The 24,365-nt window shown below is 46.7% G+C and overlaps 1 protein-coding gene across 1 annotated transcript; it reads right to left on the bottom strand.

Annotated features, from left to right (window-relative positions):
• Positions 1-1,082: 1,082 nt before the first annotated feature.
• On the bottom strand, positions 1,083-23,955 carry pld5 (phospholipase D family member 5). Its single transcript, XM_076280525.1, has 11 exons — positions 23,794-23,955; positions 11,697-11,730; positions 10,676-10,814; positions 9,210-9,393; positions 7,921-8,029; positions 7,066-7,193; positions 6,207-6,404; positions 4,543-4,694; positions 3,433-3,598; positions 1,583-1,673; positions 1,083-1,324 (listed from the first exon to the last, which is right to left on the bottom strand). Exons 1-11 carry the CDS (start codon positions 23,953-23,955, stop codon positions 1,083-1,085), a joined length of 1,605 nt encoding a protein of 534 aa, XP_076136640.1.
• Positions 23,956-24,365: the final 410 nt, after the last annotated feature.

The following is a 24,365-nucleotide window of genomic DNA, read 5'->3' as shown; positions in this document are numbered from 1 at the left end:
GTGCAGTACACAGAGGAAGTTATCTTTTTTCTGGCTTTTATAATTGGTGGATTTGTAAAACACACTATAGATCATTTGAGAAATTACGGAAACGTGAAAAAATTCCGATAGTTTTAATAACAGTCAAGTATAGAGCAAGTGCAAATGATTTCATCAGCTCAGGGCCATACCTCACATTCATTACCGGTCATAGTAGTGGAAGAGACAAATCAGTAAGGTCGAGGCTGTCAAGCTTGAAATCTTCCAAACAAACATGCAATGTACACGGTTTAGCATACTGTAGTTGCAGTGGTAGTGATGGTAATAGTAGTGCTAGACTAGTAGTAGTAGTAGTAGTAGTAGTAGTAGTAGTAGTAGTAGTAGTAATTGTGGACTAATAGTAGTAGTCCTTATTTCAGTCATACACAGTAGAACAGGCAAGACCAGGCTTTGGCCACAAGAACCAGTGACCAACTGAAGTAAGCCATTAAGCTACACCCCAGAAGAATTATATTTCCATAGCCATGATGATTGAAAATTTGGCAGTAGTGTTTCTAGTGTTGGTTAACTTGTGCGCTTTCATGTATGAAATGAAGACAAATGTCGCCCAAATGGCCAATGTAACAACAAAAAAGTGCCAGTGACCAAATATTTGGCCTTGTATAAAACGGTGATAAGAAATGTATAAAACCGAGCAATGTTCGTTGTAATTAAAAAATAATAAAAATTACATATATGTCATATAAAGGCATTCTATCATGAAAGATAAACACTGATATAAACAGTTGATATGCTGAAATGTCTTTAAAAAGAAACATGCATTTTTTTGGTGAATGGATATGTAGACAGAGCAAACACATGACATTTGATTTCTATGTGGAGGTCTCTGCTGGTCTTACAACCTTACTGGCACTAGAGGTCACTAGAGAGCCCTGAATTCCAGTGATGTCCAGCTTCTCATGCAGTTGCCTTAGGACCCATTAAAAGAATACATGATATATTGTTGCATTCATAATAGCTCCAGTTTGTTGTTGTTGTTCATTATTTTCTACGTATCAAAATCAGTCCACGACTTCAGAGGAATGCGCATCACTTTCCAGCTCTCACGCTGCTGTCTGTCTCTCTCTCTCGACCCGTGAGAGTGTAGGGGTCTTTAATGCGCGTCCTGTTTGAGTCGTGACTTCCTGTAGGCTCTTGGCGTACTGCGAGAACCAGTCCCTCTCAAACGCCGCCTTCATCTGGTCCAGAACAGAGGGCCCGCTGTCCAGATGATCTCTAATGGGCTTGATCACAAGCCCTGTCCCTGCGTTGAAGGCAAAATCATTCCCCACCCAGTCCAGGTTTCCTTGTGGAAGAGAAGAGGGCATTTTATTTTATTTTTAGGACAGTTGCAATTTTTCACCAGTAAAATACTGGTCCTTGTAAAATGAAGACCTTTGGTAAAATGAAGTTATCATTTCAAACACACGCACACTCACACAGACACACACAGACAGACACACACACACACACACACACACACACCCCCCCCCACACACACACACACACCCACACACACACACACACACACACACACACACACACACACTGGTATGGCACGTACCTATATATAACGCATTGTCAGTCACCATGTACTTGTTATGGTTGAGTCCCTCATCATGTCTGTGGTATCCTTCATCAGCACTGAAAAATTTCTTGTAGACACAACAAGCAACAGGAGAACAGGCCTAGTGAGAATAGATCTAACAGGAGAACAAGCCTAGTGAGAATAGTTCTAAAAGGAGAACAGAACAGGACTATTGAGAATAGATCTAACAGGAGAACAGGCCTAGTGAGAATAGATCTAACAGGAGAACAAGCCTAGTGAGAATAGTTCTAACAGGAGAACAGGAGAACAAGCCTAGTGAGAATAGTGTTCTAACAGGAGAACAGGCCTAGTGAGAATAGTTCTAACAGGAAACAGGCCTAGTGAGAATAGTTCTAACAGGAGAACAAGCCTAGTGAGAATATTTCTAACAGGAGAACAGAACAGGCCTAGTGAGAATAGTTCTAACAGGAGAACAAGCCTAGTGAGAATAGTGTTCTAACAGGAGAACAGGCCTAGTGAGAATAGGCCTAACAGGAGAACAGAACAGGCCTAGTGAGAATAGTTCTAACAGGAGAACAGGCCTAGTGAGAATAGTTCCAACAGGAGAACAGGAGAGCAGGCCTAGTGAGAATAGTTCTAACAGGAGAACAGAACAGGCCTAGTGAGAATAGTTCTAACAGGAGAACAAGCCTAGTGAGAATAGTGTTCTAACAGGAGAACAGGCCTAGTGAGAATAGTTCTAACAGGAGAACAGAACAGGCCTAGTGAGAATAGTTCTAACAGGAGAACAGGCCTAGTGAGAATAGTTCTAACAGGAGAACAGAACAGGCCTAGTGAGAATAGTTCTAACAGGAGAACAGGCCTAGTGAGAACAGTTCTAATAGGAGAAAAGGCCTAGTGAGAATAGTTCTAACAGGAGAACAGGCCTAGTGAGAATAGTTCTAACAGGAGAACAGGCCTAGTGACAATAGTTCTAACAGGAGAAAAGGCCTAGTGAGAATAGTTCAATAGTTCTTCTTACACAGCAGGAGTAAATATCAGGAAGTCTCTCTTTCTTCCAGTCAAGGACTTGAAGAGGACAGTAATTCATGGGAATAAAGGCATTCATGGCCCCAGGGCCTCCAGCAATGTAAAGGCACACTCGAGTAACGCAGAGTTCAGTGTGTGCTACAATTTTATGTGCAATCATCATTAAGCTACTCCTGCTACCGACACCATGGGAAATTAAATCTTGTCTAGCCACTCATCTAGCCATAGATCAATCACAGTTATGATTATGATTAAGGCTTGAAGGTGTTTTGGGCCCCTTGACCCTAACCTTAACCGTGACCCTAACCTTAACCATGACCCTAAACCTGACCCTAACCTTAACCGTGACCCTAACCTTAACCCTGACCCTAACCTTAACCGTGACCCTAACCCTAGCGCCGCCGCCTTCCAGTCGACGGCAGGGGTCCAAAAGACCATATATTATGGTTAAGCGAGATACAACAATAACAATGAATATTATTATCAAAAATAGCCATATAGGCAAAAATAGTCATACAGGCAACATTAAAAATACTAAAAATAGTAACAGATTGTCTGCAGGGCAAGTTGCAACAGGGCAAGACAGGAGCACGGAGACATGGGACCCTAATGTAGATGGCGATTAAAGAGCAGAGTCTGTCAACAAGCAAAGTTCTCACGCATGAACTACAGCTGTCACGTGACATGTGGGAGCAGAGAGCTGACTCATCAGTGTTTGCAGTGAAGGTTTTGCCCATGGTGTTATATTAGCAAACTGATTTAGCCCAAATACTAAATGAACTTTAGAACTTTACACTTTGCCAATCCTTCCAATCAGGGCCCAATGTCTCTCTCACCACTTCCAGGTTACAGTCCATCAGCTGCAGGCAGAGCGTGGTCAGAGACGAGACGAAGTTAAACGTGTACGGGTGCGTCCTCTCCCAGAGGCTGACCAGCAGGCGCACGCTCACCCGCCTCAGGACCAGCGCCTCTCGGAGGCCCTCGTCGATCGCTGACCAGTACCTGGAGTCGGAGACAGAGGTGGACGGTTGTAGAAACCCTGACCATGATAATATCCCACGGGAAATCAAGGCCAAACCTATGTAGCACTGTTAGAAATGTGCACCATAATTTGTATGCCGTTGACAGTGTGTGCGCCATAATTTGCAGGTAGAGACAGTGTTCGCGAAGTACCCTAAGGGGTGGCTGATAATGACTCTCCATACAGAAATCCTGTAGGAATTTGCTACCATCTTAAATGTAACCAAACCTGTCAAACTACAGGGCTGTGGAACAATATTGCTGACAATTGCTTGAAGGAAGAGAGGGAAGTAAAGAATGAAGGAAGAGAGGGAAGTAAAGAATGAAGGAAGTAAGGAAGGAAGACATGACTGGTTGGCCATAGTCAATTTGGAGCTCCTGGTGATAGCACCCTGTCATGCTGTGGGGCACAGTGTTCTGTTCGCTATAATGCAGTGGCATTTCAATTGAACAGCTCTAAATTCAACCCCAAGTATGTGTGCCTGGCTGAAACTGGAGGCTCGGGTCGATGTTGAACTAATGAGGTCGGTTCAGGGTAGCAGGACAGCAAGCAACCGTAGAAAGGAAAGGTTTGCCAAAAAAATCAATTTTATTGCAACGTTACAAAGGTACCTTTGCTTTTTTTGCTTGTTTTCCTTTTGTTTTTATCATTATTTCTTTCACACACCAAATTTGAACAATTGACATGTGGATCTTTAAGTTGTTAATTAGAATGAAAATATTAGTTTCATGTAAATGTAACTTTGGATAATTCCCCAATTGGAATGAAAGCATTAGTCAAGTTAATAGATATGAATGCAGAGAAAGCACAAGTGTAACACTGTTATTACATTGTGGGTTCCCATTTCTATGTGGTTAGCTGTTCCTAGTCTTCACAGCTCTGCGAGATTAGGACACAGCGAGTGTCCATGGCTGGGCAGTCTGACCTTGTGACGTGTAGCCCCCGAGAGGATCTGTTCACCAAGGGCAGGTAGTCTGTGACAGAGACGTAAATGAAGCGCTCGGCGTCCTGAATCACCCGATGTATGGCCTCCACGTCTCTGGTGCGGCCCTTAGGACAGAACAGGTCCGGGGAGGTCTGTAGAGAGGGATGCACAGATGAAAAATGTATGTGTGTGTGAGTGTTTCTTTGTGTGTGTGTGTGTGTGTGTGTGTGTGTGTGAGTGTTTCTTTGTTTGTGTGTGTGTGTGTGTGTGTGTGTGTGTGTGTGTGTGTGTGTGTGTGTGTGTGTGTGTGTGTGTGTGAGTGTTTCTTTGTGTGTGTGTGTGTGTGTGTGTGTGTGTGTGTGTGTGTGTGTGTGTGTGTGTGTGTGTGTGTGTGTGTGTGTGTGTGCAATTGCATGCAGGCATGTACCTGTGCTGATCATAAATCTGTGTAATCAGTGTCCTGGGAGGAGCACAGCTCAGCTCACAACCCCTTAACAAAGACAACAACGCTTGCTCCGTCATCTCTCTTCCACTCACACAAAACACTAAGATGGATCTCCTGTTTCCACTCCTTCACGCCTCACTCTCCCTCCCTCTAATAACACACCAGGGCTGCCACACCAGCATGGCCGAGCAGAGAGGAGAGGAGAGGACAGAGGAGAGGAGAGGAGAGGAGAGAAGAGGAGAGGGGAGTAGAGTAGAGGGGAGGGGAGAGGGGTGGAGAGGAGGGGAGGAGAGGAGAGTAGGGGAGGAGGTGAGGAGAGGGGAGGGGAGGAGAGGAGAGGAGGTGAGGAGAGGTGAGGAGAGGAGAGGAGGTGAGGAGAGGAGGTGAGGAGAGGTGAGGAGAGGAGAGGAGGTGAGGAGGAGAGGAGAGGAGGTGAGAGGAGGAGAGGAGGTGAGGTGAGGTGAGGTGAGGTGAGGTGAGGTGAGGAGAGGGGAGGGGAGGAGAGGGGAGGGGAGGAGAGGAGAGGAGAGGATGGGAGGGGAGGAAATTAAGAGACGCATGTCCCATCGCATACATCAACGTCAGCGGGTAACTTTATCATAAGTCCCCATAATGTTTGCTACCAGCATGCCCCATTACAGGGCCGTTTCATTCCCACAGGGTGATGGATGGCTTTGCCGCCCCTGATCAACAGCGTGTCGCTGGAAGGACGCGGAGATTCATGGCAGGTAAATTAGGACGCCATGCTGCAATATGACATGTTTTTTGTGCAAGAAAACTTTTTTTTTCGCTGTAGAGATGGATGGTTAGGAAATTTTTTAATCAAATTAGGTACCACGTTGTGTTGAGATGACAGGGTTCTAGCCAGTCCAGATCCCTTGCCAAAAATAAGATAATATCTTAAAATCCTTTACATTTTTGGTAAATATACTATTGCGACTGCTACTGTCCCATCTTCACAGTTTAAACTCTGCCATGCATACACTTCATGAGTATACTGTGTATTGTGTAAAATGTGTGTGTAAGATATAAAACAAATTTGACTCTTTGATCCATTTTATGTTACAAATTTGATGTTACAACATCTAAAATGATTTTGATTCTAATTAGTTTTTTTTTTACCTGTGTGTGTGTGTGTGTGTGTGTGTGCATACACACATGCATTTGTGTGTGTGTCTGTGTCTGTGTGTCTCTTTGAAACAGACCAGCCGCGACTCACAGACATGTACACGTTGGCGTCCGAGTCGTTCAGGTGAACCAGGAGTGGGTCGTCGCGGCTGTAGAGGGCCGTCACGCGCTTGGACCAGATGGAGGGGATGTAGTCCTTGTAGTGCAGCTGCCAGTAGAAAGAGAAGACCCTGTGTAGGTCCAGTGCCAGGCAGCTGCAGTTGTACAGGAGCACCCCCAGCTCTTTCATCTGGCCCAGGGAAGAACACAGCACAGCACATGAGGAGAGGAGTGGAGAGGAGAGGAGAGGAGAGGAGGTGAGGAGAGGGGAGGGGAGGGGAGGGGTTGTACAGGGGTTGTACAGGAGCACCCCCAGCTCTTTCATCTGGCCCAGGGAAGAACACAGCACAGCACAGCACAGCACATCAGAGCACAGAAGAGCGGAGTGTTTTTTTCTGCAAACTCATGCACTGGCTGGAGAGGTGCTTTGATGTACAAGTCGGAGCCACGGGCCAAAGGAAACACAACAACAAAATGTGCTGTTGTTATTTTCCATTTTTTTCTGAGGTTGTTTGCGGGAGCCTACAGTATGTGAGGAGACAACTGGGATAAGTCAAGTCTCGTATATCAGAAGTCATGCACGTTGGTAACTCAAAGTGATTTACAAATGAGAAGATAAAAGGTTGGAGTGGGAAGGCATACTACATTATGGAAAACAATCCTGGTGGTTTTATTTTTAATTCTATCGCTCTTCTTTTCTTTTTGTTCTGTTTTCCCCCTCTTCCTCTCTTCCTCTCTTCCTCTCTTCCTCTCTTCCTCTCTTCCTTTTCTTTACTTGTCTTTTTTTCCCTTTTCTTTTTTTGTCTTTGAAGTAACAGAGCGCAGCAGAAAAAGACAGATTGTCTGGCTACCTTGGCTAGAGACCTCCAATCCATGCTGGCACTCCCGATGTATATGTGCCTTCGATCCACCACCCAGAAGGATGAGTGCAGGTGCCCTTTGGTCAGAGCTGTCGTGTTCACGTAACGGACCTCAGCACCTACAGGACACAGAGCCAAAAAGGGGTGGGGGGGGCAGGGAATCAGTGAGAGAGAGATTGACCATGAGAGAGAGAGAGAGAGAAAGAAAAAGAAAGGGAAAATGAAAGAAAGAGTGAGAGAGAGAGAATGAGAGTAAGACAGAGCAGAGAGGAGAGAGAAAGAGAAAAAGACAAAGAGACAGAGACACAGAGAGAGAGAGAGAGAGAGAGAGAGAGAGAGAGAGAGAGAGAGCGAGAGAGAGAATCACTGCTGAGGGCTTGACTAGCTGACTAACTGTCAGGATTGCGACCTTGGAAACCAATCTGGTTGACATCAAATTTTGAAGTCAACAGCATTGCACCAGCATGATGTCTGACCTTGCTCCAGACCTTGCTTGGAGTGAGCAAGAGATGATAATGAGGGGGGGGGGGGGTATTTATGAAAAAGCTTGACTCGCCTATGAGTATGAGCGATGGCTAATGGCTACCAGGGCTCCCTCTTTTGAACTCTTGAAATCGACCAAGTTTAGGAATCGATAAATAGTAAATTGCTGTGGTTATGCCCTTACCACCTTCTGTAGGGAACCATGCATACACATTGAACTGCATACTTATGGAAACCCAAGCAAACCCAATGACAATCACCCTATATGTCAGAGTATAACATGCCCCCCCCCACCCACACACACACACACACACCCTCACACCAAACCCTGCTCCTATCCTCACCTTGTAGGTGTGACCTTACCGTGAGCAGCGAGGGTTGTCAGCTCAGCAGAGTCCGTCAGGCTAGTGGCAACCTTGAGCTTCACCCGCCGTGACTTCAGCCCGAGCAACCTTTCAAAGAGACGCTGGCCCTGACAACAGCAACAACAACAATAACAACAACAAAAAAGCTCTCAGCTCTGACAGTAAACAAGCTGCTTACAAACGCTTTTTCAAAATCGAAGGAGAGACATTTCAAGGGGACCAAGGGGCTCCAGGTGGATGTGAAGGGGGCATCCTCTTTGTTTGTTAAAAACAGGGTCCCTCAAGGAAAAAGACAGATGCAAGTGTATTATTTGCTCCAACACCCCCATACCTGACCCCCATACTTTTAATGATGTTAGATAATGTGGCCCAAGATAAGGGATGTCAGCATCTGGCATGAGGAGGAATATTGGTCAGCAAGTTAACAAGCAAGTCTGATTTTATACAGTTAACGTAACAAAAGTCATTGTACTTTGTCTGTGCCTGCTGTAGGTATGTAAGGATATTTGTAAAATAACATCACTTCCCTCCCTGACAACGTATGAGACAAAGACAATAGTTTATATGAAGTCATCAGTAATGAAGTCTTCCTGTGTAACTGGGCTAGTCAGTGGACACTCTGAAGCAGGTAATTTTGTCTGCCAGTAATACAGTCTTACCAGCTTTTCTCCACTTGAGAAACTTCCCGCTCACAAAGACAATGGCTGGTCTGAATGAAGTCACATTTGCCGGATAAAGGGGACTCTACGCATTATGAATGCAAATGAGATTTGAATTTTTCACTGGAACTGACTGCCGCACACGGAGAGTCTGGCTCCTCCAGTAATTTGTTTCGATCACAGGGATTTGCAAAGCAGCTCTAGCTGAAAAATGAAGAGGTTGGAGGTAACTTATTAAATCTGACAGTGTCTCAGTGTTTGGCTGGGGGCAAGGGGTGGTGGTGGGGGGTATGTGTGTGGGGGCGGAGAGGGGTGCTGCTTCATTGTGTAGCTATTACAATCCATCAAACAGAACCGGAAAGTTTCAGGGCTGTGATTGCTTGTCGTGTAGTGTTAGAGGCACGTCTGGTCGAGGATTACTGAAGTCATGCCTGGGTCCTAAAAAGTAAGGCAGAATATGGAAATACACAAAACAAGAACTCTAAATTCAAAACCAGAACTTTAAGTTCTGTGAAATGATTACAGTAGATACAGTAAGGAGTGAAATGATTACAGTAGATACAGTAAATTTGAACCAGAAGAACTGTGTGTGTGTGTGTGTGTGTGTGTGGCGGTTGAGGTCCCGTACCTCACTGGCTGAGAAGTGGTCGGTCTGCTGCTCTCTGGAGGTCAGGGTCCAGCGGGGGGAGACGATCTCCACCGAGCGCTTGGCCATGTCCAAGAGGCCGTGGAGACCCACAGTCAGAGGCAGCGTACCCTCGTCCACAGGGGAGAGGTCCATCTCTTCTGGAATGTTCTCCACTAGCACTATGCTATGGAAATAAAACATACAAAGAAAATTAAGAAAAAAAATACAATACAATTTAAGAGCCTAACAGAACAAACCATGTCTATCATCCGGAGTGAGATGTTAGTGTTGACTTCTGCAGTAAGGGTAATATGAGGACTAGCTCTAACCTTAACACTAAATCCCCATCTCTGACATTCCGTTGTCATTTGAGAACCTTCTAGCGTAGCATCTTTGTATACATTCTTGACCTGAGCTGTAACACAGCAGCAGCACTGGTATCTCGAATAGTAAACAGGCTCAGCGCACAGGAGACCCAGGTTCAAGTCCACCCTGAGGTCATTTTTTTTTAAAGTATTTTTTTGGCCTTTTTATGCCTTTAATGAGAGAAGTGGAGAATGACAGGAAGCGAGTGGGAGAGAGAGTCGGGGTGGGATCCGGAAAGGACCACAGGGCGGTAATTGAACCCGGGTCGCCGGCGTACGGTGCAGGTGCCCCATGCCAGTCGTGGCACGGCCGGGGCCACCCCCTGAGGTCATTTAGAACCCAGGAGACCCAGACTCAAGTCCAACCTGAGGTCATTTAGCGACCAGGAAACCCAGGCTCAAGTCCACCCTGAGGTCATTTAGAACCCAGGAAACCCAGGCTCAAGTCCAACCTGAGGTCATTTAGAACCCAGGAGACCCAGGCTCAAGTCCAACCTGAGGTCATTTAGAACCCAGGAAACCCAGGCTCAAGTCCAACCTGAGGTCATTTAGCGCCCAGGAAACCCAGACTCAAGTCCAACCTGAGGTCATTTAGTGCCGCCCAGGAGACCCAGGCTCAAGTCCAACCTCAGGTCATTTAGCGACCAGGAAACCCAGGCTCAAGTCCATTTTGAGGTCATTTAGAACCCAGGAGACCCAGGCTCAAGTCCATTTTGAGGTCATTTAGAACCCAGGAGACCCAGGCTCAAGTCCAACCTGAGGTCATTTCCCAAACCCACTCCTGAACTCTCTTCCGCTCCTCTCCCATCCTCTCTTCACTGACAAGTCTGACAAAGTTAAAAAGGGCCCAAAATACGCTCCATAGGGTCTTCAGTGATTCTTCAGAGATTTTGTTACATCACCATGTGTGGAACCCTCTAGAACTCTTCACACCTTCTGAATACCAAGAGCAGAGAGTTCTCTGTAAGTCTCAAGCTACCACTGAATGGTAATGAAATCAATTATTCAGGGGAATGAATTTGACAGTCTCTTGCATTTTTTTATGATGCGTTGGATGGGGGTGGCTGAGGGGGGGGGGGTGATGCAACCTTTACCTCTTACCGACATTTCGAGCTGCAGTTCTCCTCCGTGATGCCTTCATCCTCCCCCCACACATCCACTGAGGAGAAGATGAGCGCAATCAGCACTGCGAAGCAGCAAAGCAGACCGAAGACTGCAATGCATTTCTGCTGAGACTGTTTGGAGAGAGAGAGTGGGAGAGAGAAAGAGAGAGCGGGGGGGGGGGGCAAAAGGAGAGAGAGTGTATAACAAAGAAAGCATTTGGACTAAAAAATAGTTATCCCAATTTGTACATTAAAACCAATGAAAAAGGATGATTGGCTGACTCCTAAACCACTCAAGTCATCTTCCATTGAGTTTACTTATGTGTGGTGTAGTGACAGGTTTATTACTGTTTTATTACACATGAAGACAGATTGGCAAAACTCATTCATGATGACTTCCCTGGACTAAATTTAGTCAACCAATACTGTATGTTTAGTGTAGAGCCATCAGTCGAGACAATCCATATTACAAATGCAGTCTATCATAGCACAATCTATTTACAGTGTCTATTTACATTATATATGACTCTGAATACACCAAGATATAGGAGGATATCTCCTCTCCTTTTAGTGATTAATTTTTCTGGTTTGGTGGAGGACCAGATGGAGCCGTATAGGAGAAACGATTTTAAAGCTTCCCTTCCCCAGCAACTGCAGCTGTTTCTTTCGCCGCGTGGAAACTTGATGGAGACAGAGCGGTCCAGAGCTGCAGAGTCAAATCTAATTCACAACAAGCTCCATTCGGCAGCCGCGGTCGCAGACGTGGCCCGGCGTGAAGTGCCTGCTATATTGCTCGGATGCCTCGTTAGAGCGCACTCGAGCTGAAACAATGTTTTTTTTTGTTTTGTTTTGTTTGTTTAAGCCTATCTGTTTTAGTTGCGGTGTGCGAGCGTCGCGAATGTCGCTCGTGCCCACTTATCTCCCCTGCCGCATCTACGCGCTCCAGTATGGAAACATCGATACGGCCATCGGTTAGAATGCAGAGAGGGCTTGTCTCCGAGGCGCCCCGGGCCGGCGAGGAATCTTGATTTCCTTTCGATTATAAGTGCAACACTGGCAGAGCGGAGTTCTGCTTACACCCGCACTTCAGTGTAAACTTGCTGCTGCTCTTTTCCACGTTAACCCCCCACCGCCCACCCCGTTCTTTGCACATCTGTTGACCTCTATCATCAGCGCTGTCCCTGCGCATCTGTCAAGCTGTCCACGGCGCGCGAATGTACGTCTAACTCCCTCTGACTCAAATGCTAAGGGCTCGCTTTTTTGGACTGGTCCCTTGACAGTTACACATTAATGGGTGTGTGTGTGTGTTTGTGTGTGTGTGTGTGTGTGTGTGTGTGAATGTGTGTGTGTTCGTATGTGTGTGCGTGCATGTGTGTTTACGCAAAGCCCAACCATGTCATTTTATTCACCTAAAATAGATTTCATTGTATATCTATTATTCATGGCCCTTTCCTACCAGGAGTATAAATACAGCTTGTTTGCCTTGTCTGTGTGATGGAAGGGTAAACAAAACTCCACAGCCACACCATGCACCTTTCTCTCCTCAACACACATGACTATATGGCTTTATGACAAATGTGAAGCAATTACTACAAGAATATATTGTCAAGAGATTGAACTCATTGCCCATGACACCCACCGGAGACAGAAAAAAAGTGAGAGAGAGAGAGAGAGAGAGAGAGAGAGAGATGAATGAGAGCGAATAGAGAATAGGACAGGGCATGTGGTGAATATAAACTATTATGGAGGAAAGGGAAGGATAGGTAGTGCAAACAAGAGGGCACACATGCGTGACAAAGAAAGAGAGTGATAAGGAGAGAGAGAAGAGGGAGAGTAAGAGAGAAAGAGAGAGAAAGAGAGACAGAGAGAGAGGTGATGGGGTGATGCTCTTCACTCCCCTCTTCTGAGTGTGAGGGGGGATCTCTTTCAATCACAGCATGTTTTTAGCAGGTGGGACCCCTGCTAGCTTTCCTTTCACACGCCTGCAGAGAGCTGCTCTCAGTCCATCTAAAGCAGCCCCTCGCCTCACCAACATTAGCCCTGGCCAAGGCCACAGCCAGCCAACAGAGAGAGAAAGTGTGTGTGTGTGCGCGTGTGTGTGTGCGTGAATGTGTGTGTGTGTGTGTGTGTGTGTGTGTGTGTGTGTGTGTGTGTGTTTGTATGTACTGGTGAAAGTGGAGCAGGGTTGCAGTGTGTGTGTTTGTGTGTGTGTGTGTGTGTGTGTGTGTGTGTGTGTGTGTGTGTGTGTGTGTGCGTGTGTGTATCTGTGTGTGCGTGCGTGTGTGTGTGTGTGTGTGTGTTTGTGTTTTTGTACACTGAGGCACACAAGGTTGAATCATCTTTAAGATGAATGTCATAAAAGGGAATTGAAGTGTACATAAGTCCAGGTTGTACCAACAGTCAGAAACAGTGTTAATAATTCACTAGCACTCTATTGGGGTCAAAACTGTATGTCACCGTCACCGTTCATCACCACTAAATGTGTCTCTGAGTGAACTAAACGATAAAACATCACACTAATATTGCATTAAGTTACAGGTAGGCTCAAATGTACTTAATGTAATACTTAATTAATACTTAGACCTGTATCTTGATTGCAAAAAAAATATTGTAGTCATTGTGGTCAGTTTTAGCTCTACATACTTAGAAATACTTTGCATGCTTTGTACTGTGCATGAGGGCACAGCAGTGGTCACCCATATGTGACATTCAAATGAACTCACATCTCCATGAAAGATTCAAGCGCATTTTATTCAAACCAGTCAGAATGAACAGCAGCACCGAGCTTTCATGCCCCTGCAGGCTTCTCCTCTGCTACAGTAGAGGGAACTCAGCTAGGGTTCAGCCTGCCGCATTCCTTCATCATTTTATAAATACTACACCAAAGTACTAATGACCAAACAATAAAACACTACTAACACAACATAATAAAGATAAAAAAAAACCCTATTAGAAATGAAATAAACTGAATATTGACAGAAAACACAACCATATGCCATATGAAATAACTTATTGTTCAATAGATTGAATAGAATACATGCAATTAGAGTAGGGCAGGTACGAACCAGAGTGCTCAATTGCCATGCTTACCTTCATAACGTTTTCTTGTGTCTTTTGTTCAGCCATGCTGGCACTGACCGATATTTTTTATTTTTTTCTCAAATGACAGGAAAAAGTAAGAAGCTCACGCTCAACAATGTGTGTCTCCTTGACAACCTGCTGTTACTCTTTCTCCCCCATGTGCCATAGTTCCGTCAGCGACAGTCCACTCCGTGGATCATGAGACGCAGCGCCCAGGTCCGTTAGAGTCCGTTAGAGTCCCAGAGTCCTCACATGCTCTCTCTCTCTCATCGCCTGCCTCTGTGATCGTACGAGTATGTCTATGTGTGTGTGTGTGTGTGTGTGTGTGTGTGTGTGTATGTGTGTGTGTGTCTGTGTGTGTGCGCGCACGCGTGTGTGGGGGAATGTGTGTGTGTGTGCTGTGCACTAACACAGACAAGACAAGAGAAAGAAATGGTGAGACCTTCCTACCCCCCACATTCTCTCTCTCTCTCTCTCTCTCTCTCTCTCTCTCTCTCTCTCTCTCTCATACACACACATACACACACACAGACACACACACATTCTCGAACATCCAATGCTGAGCCTGATTCTGAACTCTCTCCTCCCTCCTTTTCTCTCTCTTCTCTCCCTCCCTCTCCATCTCCCTCTCTCCTCCCTCCCTCCCTCTCTGCATCTTGCTTTCTCTCTCTCCCCCTCCCTCTCTCCCCCTTCCCCCTCTCTCCCTCTCTCCCTTCCGCACTTTCGTCTCTCCTCCCCATTCTTACCTGCCTTGTGAAGCAAAACTCGAGCAATGGAAAGCTAATGGCTCTTGGCTGAGGAGGAGATTGTGTGATGGCAAACTCACACACACACAAACATGCACGCACACACACACACACACACACACACACACACACACACACACACACACACACACACACACACACACACACACACACACACACACAAAGACAGACCACACACACACACACACACACACACACACACACACACACACACACACACACACACACACACACACACACACACAGGCAGCAGGGAACAGAGCAGAATGCTGCTGCTGATCACCTGCACACACTCCAGCCTGCAGCACCAGCTCACAGACGGCAGGGAAACTCAAGCAGTCTGCAGCAGATACAGGCCAGATGTGGCCAAGCTGAGGCTCTGATCTGGGCCAGAGCTGTTCCAGATGTCAGGGTTGTCTCAATGCAAAATTACTGTAAGTCCAGGAGCAACACATAGGTGAAATGATCAGTAGGCTTACATAGCAGAGGAAATCCACAGACAAAATGTTCAAAGGTATGGATGGTTACAGATATGAAATAAAAACAACAACAAAGTAAAAACACATAATTGGTGGACGGACACACACACACACACACACACACACACTTGTAGGTGTTTTCTATACACCATACATACTGTACATTACATAAGACCACACTGGCAAATGTAATATAATCTCTGTAATCTCTGTTGAGTAAAGTTTCACACATACTAATTAAGGCACAGCTGTTTAGCATGGGTGCCTTTCGCTCACACACAGACACACACACACACACACACACATACACACACGCACGCATGCACACACACACACACACACACACTCCCTCTTTCACATCCTTCCACTCCTCTTCTCCCCCTCTCACTCTCCTCTCTTACTCTTTATCACTCTCTCCCTATTTCCTATCCTCACACTCCCTTCCTCTTATTTCCTTACTCTCTTCCCTACCTCACTCCCCCCTCCTCCAGTCCCCACTGTCTTCCTGGAAGAGTAAGTCTTGGCAGAGTCTCTTTCTCTATCTCTCTCTCTCTCTCTCTCTCTCCACCCCCCTCTCTCTCCCTCTCTCTTTATCTCTCTTTCAATCCTTCCCTCCATCACTCTGCCTTCCTCCCTCCCCCCCTCTGTCTTTCTATCTCCCTCCCTCCCTCCTTCCCTCTCTCTCTCTCTCGGCTGGAGAGCAGATGTTGCTGTCTGCAGGAGTCGGCTGCTGAGTCTTGCTGAAGTCTGAGCGTGTGCAGAGCTCAATCACTGTGACGTCTGACGTGGATGCAGCCTTCCGCACCCCCCCACATCCTCACCCCGCCACACGCACATCTCACACCAAGACTGATGTCAGCCAATTCACTAAAGTGTGTCTGTGTGTGTGTGTGTCTGTGTGTGTGTGTGTGTGTGTGTGTGTGTGTGTGTGGGTGTATGTGTGTGTGTGTGCGTGTGTGCGTGTGTGTGTGTGTGAGTGTGTGTGTGTGTGTGTCTGTGTGTGTGTGTGTGTGTGTGTGTGTGTGTGTGTGTGTGTGTGTGTGTCTCTGTGTGTGTGTGTATGTGTATGTGTGGGTGTATGTGTGTGTGTGTGTGTGTGTGTGTGTGTGTGTGTGTGTGTGTGTGTGTGTGTGTGTGTGTGTGTGTGTGTGTGTGTTGTTCTCCTCTTCTCTTCCCCCTAACTTGTGTTCATTGATTTTGGGGCTTTCCCTACACAGGTGGAGCTGACAGTTGAGATCAAAGAGGGAAATTAGTATGACTGAAAAGTGATGAGAAGATGCACATTTCCCTTGGCCTATTTTTATATCTTTCTCTTGTTTCCCATCCCTCCCTCTTTCTCTCCTCTCTCTATTTATCTATCTATCTATCTATCCATCTATCTATCTATCTATCCCTTGCCCTCTCTCTCACTCTGACGTACTGTATGCCACCTGCTTTCTTGGTGATGCTGCAGTTTTCTGAGTTTGTAGCACTGAGTTTGTTACGCTGAGTTTGTAGCACTGAGTTTGTACAAAGATCTTTTAGGCAAGTCCCTCCACTCGGAGGCCATTTGACAACGATTTTTGGGCACTCGTCGGGCATCCATTTCGGCAGAAATGCGCACGCGCAAGGCTTCACGACACCAATCTTGCTCCAGCGGCGAGATCAGAACACATGATTGGCACGATGCAAGGCCGTAGTCATGATGTCAACATTGGGGGGGACCAAATCTGTGGTGGGGTCTGAGGGACCCCCAAACAGAATTTCAATACATTTCCTACCATGCAAAAATATTATAAAAAAATCACAAACAAGTCGTTAGTTAGGTCAGTCATGCCCCCCCCCCCCGTGAGTTTTGTGAAAAGAGAAGGGTGGAGAAGAAGCAACTTCACTGGTCCATCCTAAATATCTTATGATAACCTCTATATTACACAGAATGTGGTTCTTTGACTTATTACTTACACCTGAAGCCTTAGACTCATAGGTTTGGAGCCTAATAAGATTTTGTCTTTTAATTTAGATTTTATTATGCTGGCGGCTTATCACACAATTTTAACGTAGTTTGAAAGGGACAGGATTCAGGAATAGGCTACTAAGACAGGCCCCTCTTCTGTCTGACTCACCTCATGTTACTGTACCCCTGTATGCATTATAGACTGGCTTCTGACAGAAATGACGTTTTGTGCCAACATGTAGAAACACTAGGCCTACTACAGCCTTTAATTGGTGAATGGAGGTGCAAATTCCTTTCTTTGGTTATTGTCCGCGATTCACATTAACTGTAGGCTATCACGTATTGTAAACGTCACCACATTTGATCACGTTTTGCCTGCATGGATGCGCGATTGAGTGCGCATCTAAATAATATGCAAGATGCAACAATCATTTCTAAGAGGCCTATACATGGTAATTTCTGGCATTACTACTAGCATATGAATGCATTATTTATGTTGAAAGATGTGAAAGAAATGACACAGGCTTGCACAAATTCATCATTTAAAATAAAACGTTTCACTTTCGCTATCATTGCGAGAATAGGCTACAATATGGAAAATGTTCCCTTTCAGTCTGATCGGCTCCAAACATGTATGGGATTTCCTTAGCCTGTGCTACACCTTTTCAAGAAGTTTTGTGAAAATTGTACCGGGTAGCTTTTGCCATATTGTTGACAGCCCTACCTCACCGCAGTAGGGTGCAGTAGCCTAAATGGAAGCTTTTGATAGCGCACGCCACTAACGAAAAACGGAAAATCACCAGGACAAACCACTCAGGGGTGTAGGCTACTCTGGAACCATAGGTCACTAATTTGTGCGTTATTTACGTTTGATTACATTTCAGATACGTGGTGGTTTCCTGTAGGCCTAGTATAGCGCTATATATAGTATAGCTATGTCCGAATATTGGGGGGGACATTTTGGTCATATTTGAATATTGGGGGGGACACGTCCCCCTCAATGTCTATGGTGACTACGGCCCTGGCACGATGTCTTCACAACACACCATATGATTGGCTCAATGTATTCACATCACACCACATGATTGGCTCAATGTATTCACATGTCGACGTTTTGCCGAGGAAGGGGTGGGATATGCGTAGACAACGGCCATATTGGCGTTACAAACTAACCCCATGCATTTCTATGGAGGATTTTTTGAGTGCTGTGTCTCCACTGTTTGTAACACACACACACACACACACACACACACACACACACACACACACACACACACACGCACATGCACACACACACGCACAGGAAAAAGCACGCTCACATTTAAACACAGACATCTTCCCTGAACTTCCCTGAATGCCCCAATGGTCCATCTCAAGGTGAGGAGTGGATCCCCCACCCCCACCACCACCCTCCGGTCTTTACATTACTCATCCCCCTTTTCCTTTCCCTTACATCCTCCTCTCCCTTCTCCCCTTTCGGAGAGCACAGTCCAGCCACCAGAGGTTGCTCTCAGCATGGAGTCAGGAGAGCATGTCCTCTCACTGGCCTGAGCACTTCATCAGCCCTGACAGACCAAATACCATCTCTCTCTCTCTCGTTCACTCTCTCTCTCTCTCTCTCTCTCTCTCTCTCTCTCTTTCTCTCTCTCGTTCACTCTCTCTCTCTCTCTCTCTCTCTCTCACACACACACAGACACACACACACACACACACGCACGCACGCACGCACGCACGCACACACACACACACACACACACACACACACACACACACCTGTCTCAGACAAGCAGATCTCTCTTTGACGGACAGTAGGACTAGCTGACGTAGCTTCTCCTGTCTTCCAACTGCAGTTCCAGCCGCACACACAACATGCCCAGTGGCTCCTCCAGAGCACCAGAACACTCACAGCGCTACGTCAGCCCCCCCCCCCCCCCCACACACACACAGCCCCTGCTTCTCCATTAACGCTTTGCCTCCTGTCTTCTCTGCCCACTGCCGACTACTTCCGCGTCCAATTCGTGCACCCTTAGTGGTCAGACCCAAGGAGATGTTTAGAGCGGAGCAGTGCAGAATCTTTGGCCAGGACCTTACCTTACGAGCCAGCAGGGTATCTTAATGAGGAGGACCGGGCCAGGATCTACTGTAGGCCACTCTCTGGGAGAGCAGTGTGCGTTTGTTGGACAGAGAGAGCGATTGTGGGCATAATGCATTATAAATTGGCCCCTGGCAGTGGCGGTGGTGGTGGCAGATTAATAATGGAGTCGAGGGGTGACGAGGTGAGGGGGGGCGGGGGGTGTAGTGAATAGATGTGAAGGTGGTGCTGTGTAGGTGGAGGGGTGGAGGGGCATGGAGCTGCCCAGGGGTGGCCACTGAGAGAGAGATGGGTGGTGTGGACAGGCCGCCGGCCGGGAGAGGAGGCGGGGGTCTGGTCTGGCCTGTCTTCTGCGTGTCACGAACAGCAGGAAAGAGGAAGAGGTGCAGGAACAGAAATGCGAGGAGACAGATAGAGCTGTCCAAAGGTCAAAGAGACAGGTATGGGGGGATTACAGAGAGAGAGAGAGAGAGAAAGGGGAAGAAGAAGGGAGAAAGAGCTACCGTAAGAAATGATTTAAATCACAGAGAGAGAGAAAGACAGACATATATACACATATATAATAGAGAGGGACTGTGTAGGTGTGTGTGTGTGTGTGTGTGTGTGTGTGTCCATACCTCTCCTCTCCTCTCTTCTCCTCTCCCCTCCACACCTCTCCTCTCTTCTCCTCCCCTCTCTCCTCCATACCTCTCTTCTCTTCTCCTCTCCCCTTCATACCTCTCCTCTCTTCTCCTCTCCCCTCCACAGCTCTCCTCTTCTCTCATCTCCTCTCCCCTCCTCTTCTCTCCCCTCCTCTTCTCTCCCCTCCTCTTCTTCCCTCCTCTCTCCTCTCCTCTCTTCTCCTCTCCTCGCCTGGCTTCACCCAGACTCTAATTATCCCAAACCCCTGCTGTCTCCCTCCAGCCTCATTAAGCCCCTTCTCTCCATCCCTCAGGGTGACCTATTTCCCTTCTTTCTCTACCTCCTCCTCATCCCTTCTTTCTCTTCTCTCCTCTGCTCCTAAGAGCCTGTCTCTCTCCCCTCTCCCCTGGACCCAACTCACCACAAGACTCTAACGCTGGCTGCTTTGCTGAGAAGTCCAGCGGTGTGTAAAATGGTGAAATGACGTCTGTGTGTGTGTGTGTGTGTGTGTGTTTGTGTGTGTGTGTGTGTGTGTGTGTGTGTGTGTGTGTGTGTGTGTGTGTAGGGCTTTTCACAGTGTGATGAGTGTGGCTAGAGTGGTATAAGTGCTTGTTGAGAATACGCATTTTGGATAAGGTGCATTTGTGTGTGTGTCGAGTCAAGTCAAGTCAAGTCACTTTATTTATATAGCGCATTTCATACACAGAGGTCATTCAATGTGCTTTACATAAACAAAGTCAAACAGTAATAGCTAATAAAAGTATAGAAGGACAATAGTCAAAGAATAGTTTAAAAAGTAAATAATAAAAAAGAAAACATAAAACACACAAGGTAATATTACATAAATGCATAAAATGGCAATTGTTTAAAAGTAAATAATAATTAAAAGGCAATAAAAACAACAGAATGGTTACTCATTGTGTGTGTGTGTGTGTGTGTGTGTGTGTGTGTGTGTGTGTGTGTGTGTGTGTGTGTGAGTGTGTGTGTCTAAGTGTTAATAATCACCTCCACTGTCTCTAGGCTACGGGAGATCACACCTTGCCCACTGAGTGAGGGCACCCACAGAGATGCTGACTTTGAGAAATGGCCATGCTTGCCTTGCCCAAGACTGCCAGGTGACCACAGCATGGGCAGAGTAGAGCCCCATGTAGGAAGGGGAAGGCAACCTGCCAGAATCACCTCCACTTCTGCTCACCAGTCCAAGGTCACGGTCACGAATCTATCATGGACATGAGGCCTAACAGCTCCTGACTGTGGGGGAGATGGACTTTGCCATTAAAACGATTAGAGCAGGATACAATTGGTTTCAATTGTTATCATGGATATAAGTAGCCTGGCGGGCCATCCTATATCATTGAAATGTATAGTCTGGAATCGAACCATTTACCTCGCTTAATCCAAGGGGCGGGCAGAGAATTGTCTTTCAAACTGCCTAGGCATGCAATAGGCCAGCGCTACGACCATATCCGTATCCGGTCGGCAAAACGGCAAATACATCCTTCTTCGAAAGGAATTACTTAAGTGCATTGTGTTGCTCAACTTTCAAAGAAAAGCACAAGTCCAACTCCTCCAAAGTTGACGCCAACACCGATTCAAACAACCACTCTTCGTTCGCCATAGCCACCTTCCTTGTTGTTCACCGTCGCAGGACTGTCGTTATCCTGTTAAGCCCGCCTTAAGATTCTCTAACAAAATAGAGCGATGTGATTGGATGAAGTCCACGGCATCAGCCAATAGAAATCCCTATGGTTTGATACTAGACGTACAGGCTGAGCAAATTAATTTGCCGCCGCTAGGGTGCGTCTAGATTTCTAGGCAAGGATATAAGTGGAATCACCCATAATAAGGAAACATGACTTGTGATCAAGGATGTAAGTGAGATCACCCACCCACAGGGAGACATAACATGAGAGGTTAATGTTTGAGCTATTAGCCATTTTTCATTAAAGCTCTGTCATCTCATTAAAACTTAGCTGACTGTAACAAAGTGAAGATATGAAGACAAATGAAATGCCAAATCCAGCGTGAATCCGGTGCTTTTTCAGACAGCAGTCATTCCTCATGGCTGACATGGCAATCTTATGATTGAGATGAATGAAAAAACATCACAAATTGTTTCATTATGTGTAACTTATTACATGCATCACAAGTCTTTGTCAGAATAAAATGCTGGTCTGCCATGGATTTTCTCCAGCACAGCTAGAGAGTGGAAAGGCTGTGGACACATGAGTTAGTGCTGTTATTCCCACTGATCAGACGCTGAAGGTAATTTTTATATGTGCTGAGGCTTTCAGTGGAATCTCAGAGCACTTAGGGTCTGTGTGCTCGTGCATGTAAGTGTGTGTGTGTGTGTGTGTGTGTGTGTGTGTGTGTGTGTGTGTGTGTGTGTGTGTGTGTGTGTGTGTGTGTGTGTGTGTGTGTGTGTGTGTGTGTGTGTGTGTGTGTGTGTGTGTATGTGTGTGTGTGCTGTGTATCTAATGTGTCTGTATGAGAGCTGCTGGACTGGTTGTGTCTTTATTGAGTTACCGGCTCACTAAGTGATGAGACAACCCAGGGCTCTTAAGGACATGCTAGCTCCAGAGTACTGTACATATAGTTTACACCTCACCTCCTCATCACTCACACACTCTTTCCCTTCCTATCTCTCCATCTCTGCCTCTCTCTCTATCTCTCTCTCTTTCCCTCTCTCCCTCTCTGCCTCTCTCTCTCTCTCTCTCTCTCTCTCTCTCAGTAAAGGGGAAAGGGGCACTGGTTCCCTTTGAGGATGCATTTAAAAGAACACACACACTCTCTCTCTCCCTGACCCTGAGTTAATGAAATATTCACCAGCCCAATTTCAGCAGGAGAGGAACTAGAGAGTGTCTGTTCATCTGAGCGAAAGAGGGAGAGAGAGAGAGGGAGAGAGAGAGAGAGAGAGAGAGAGAGAGAGAGAGAGAGAAAGAGAGAGAGGGGGGGAGTGGAAGCCCAGCTACTGAGAACCCGTTTGGGGACTGACATGATTGGCAGAGCTGCAACAAAGGGCTGTGCACTTCCTGGTAAACGAGATACTCTTTCCTCTCTGTCTGTATTGTTCCCTTCTTTTCTGCCATCTCTCTCCATCATGTTCACTGTATCTCTTTCTTTCTCCACCCCACACATCCAACCACACTCTCTCTTCTCCTCTCAAGCATCTCCCACTTCCCCTCTATATCTGTCCTGTAGCTTCCATTCCTTCAGTCTTTCCCTCCCCACCCCCCCTCTCTCTCTCTCTCCTTCTCTCTCTCATCCTCTCCCTCTCTCCCCACATAACTTGGCCACAACTGCAAAGAAGTTAAGGGAATGGCCACTGGAGCACAGAGTATAAATCTGCGGGAAAAACAAACCGACCGGGGGCCAGGGAGAGTCAAAGTAATCAATTCTCTGTGGGGCTGGTTGGCATGATACAGTGGAAGGACCGTTTGCGAGGGGTGAGTTAGTGCGTGCGCGTGTGTGTGTGTGTGTGTGTGTGTGTGTGTGTGTGTGTGTGTGTGTGTGTGTGGTTGTGTGCGTGTGTGTGTGTGTGTGTGTGTCGGGGGGTGGGGGGGTGGGGGGGTGGTGGCAATCCTCCTGTGGCTCATTCCCTACAGTAAGCTTGTGCCAAACAAGCCAGCGGCTCAACGGGACTTAGGGACTCAGCCGTCTGTAGCGTGTGCACTGGCGGCAACAATGTATATATCACTCATGAATCACTTACAAGTTGCTTTTAGGAGCCCTCTGCAGGTTTTTTTTTTCATGTTTAAAGTGTTAAAAGTTTAAACACAAGAACGTTTAAACACGTTCATTTTGAGTGACAGTTACTGTGTGTCGATGTATTAGTGAAACAACAGGCTACAGTTTTCTTTGACTTTTGCACTGAGTTGTACTTAGCGCTTAACATTGATGTAACATTAAGGGACTTTTCTGAAAGGAAGTTCAACAAGTTCGGACCAGAATCATATTAGATGACACTCTAGCAACTAAAATGACATAGCAAAGGAAATAACTAGCTACTGAATGATAAGGGAATTAAAAGAACTAACACAAAAGTAACATCCTATGTGATATAGTTGGAGTGAGTCCAGAGCTCTATTAGTGCTGCGTGAGTTGGTCAGTGGAGTTAGTGAAGTGTGAGATCAGTCTGCTCACCCTCTCGAGCTTGTCCCTCCTCCGGAACAGCATGGTGGTGGTGTAGTCCTGCTGGTGGATCACACTGTACCTCCCTCCCGTGCCCCGGCCCAGAGGTGGCCCAGACACGGGCGGCGGGACGGGCTCAGGACGGCTCCTGGCCTCGGGCCTCAGGTCCTGCATGTCCCCCCCGGGATGGACAGATCCGACGAGAGAAAGAGAGAGAGAGAGAGAGAGAGAGCGGAGAGCTTGTCCAGAGTTGCCAGTCAGGGAGATGCCTGTTGGATGGCTGTTGCTGTTGTTGCTGCTGCTACTGGTGCCTGCCACTCCACAGACTACTGCACCTCCCTCTTTCTCTCTCTCTCTCCTTTCTCACTCTATCTCTCGTTTCTGTCGTTCACTCACTCCCTCCCTCCTCTCTCATTATATCTCTTACCACACATTCAATCACTCTCACTTACTCTCTCTCTTTCTCCCACTCCCTGTCCCTCCCTCTCTCTCTCTCTCTTTCTCTCTCTCTGTGTCTGTCTCTCTCTCCCTCGGTGTTGTGCTGGGAGTGGAAGCAGCAGGCTGCTCGCTCCCCCCAGGATGAT

Source organism: Alosa pseudoharengus, unplaced genomic scaffold (genome assembly GCF_046254945.1).
Source record: "Alosa pseudoharengus isolate Yale_2024_CS ecotype anadromous, Long Island Sound unplaced genomic scaffold, YU_APseudo_1.1 YU_APseudo_1.1_scf_1, whole genome shotgun sequence".
Taxonomy (NCBI): domain Eukaryota; kingdom Metazoa; phylum Chordata; class Actinopteri; order Clupeiformes; family Clupeidae; genus Alosa; species Alosa pseudoharengus.
This window is presented reverse-complemented; position numbering and strand designations above follow the sequence as displayed.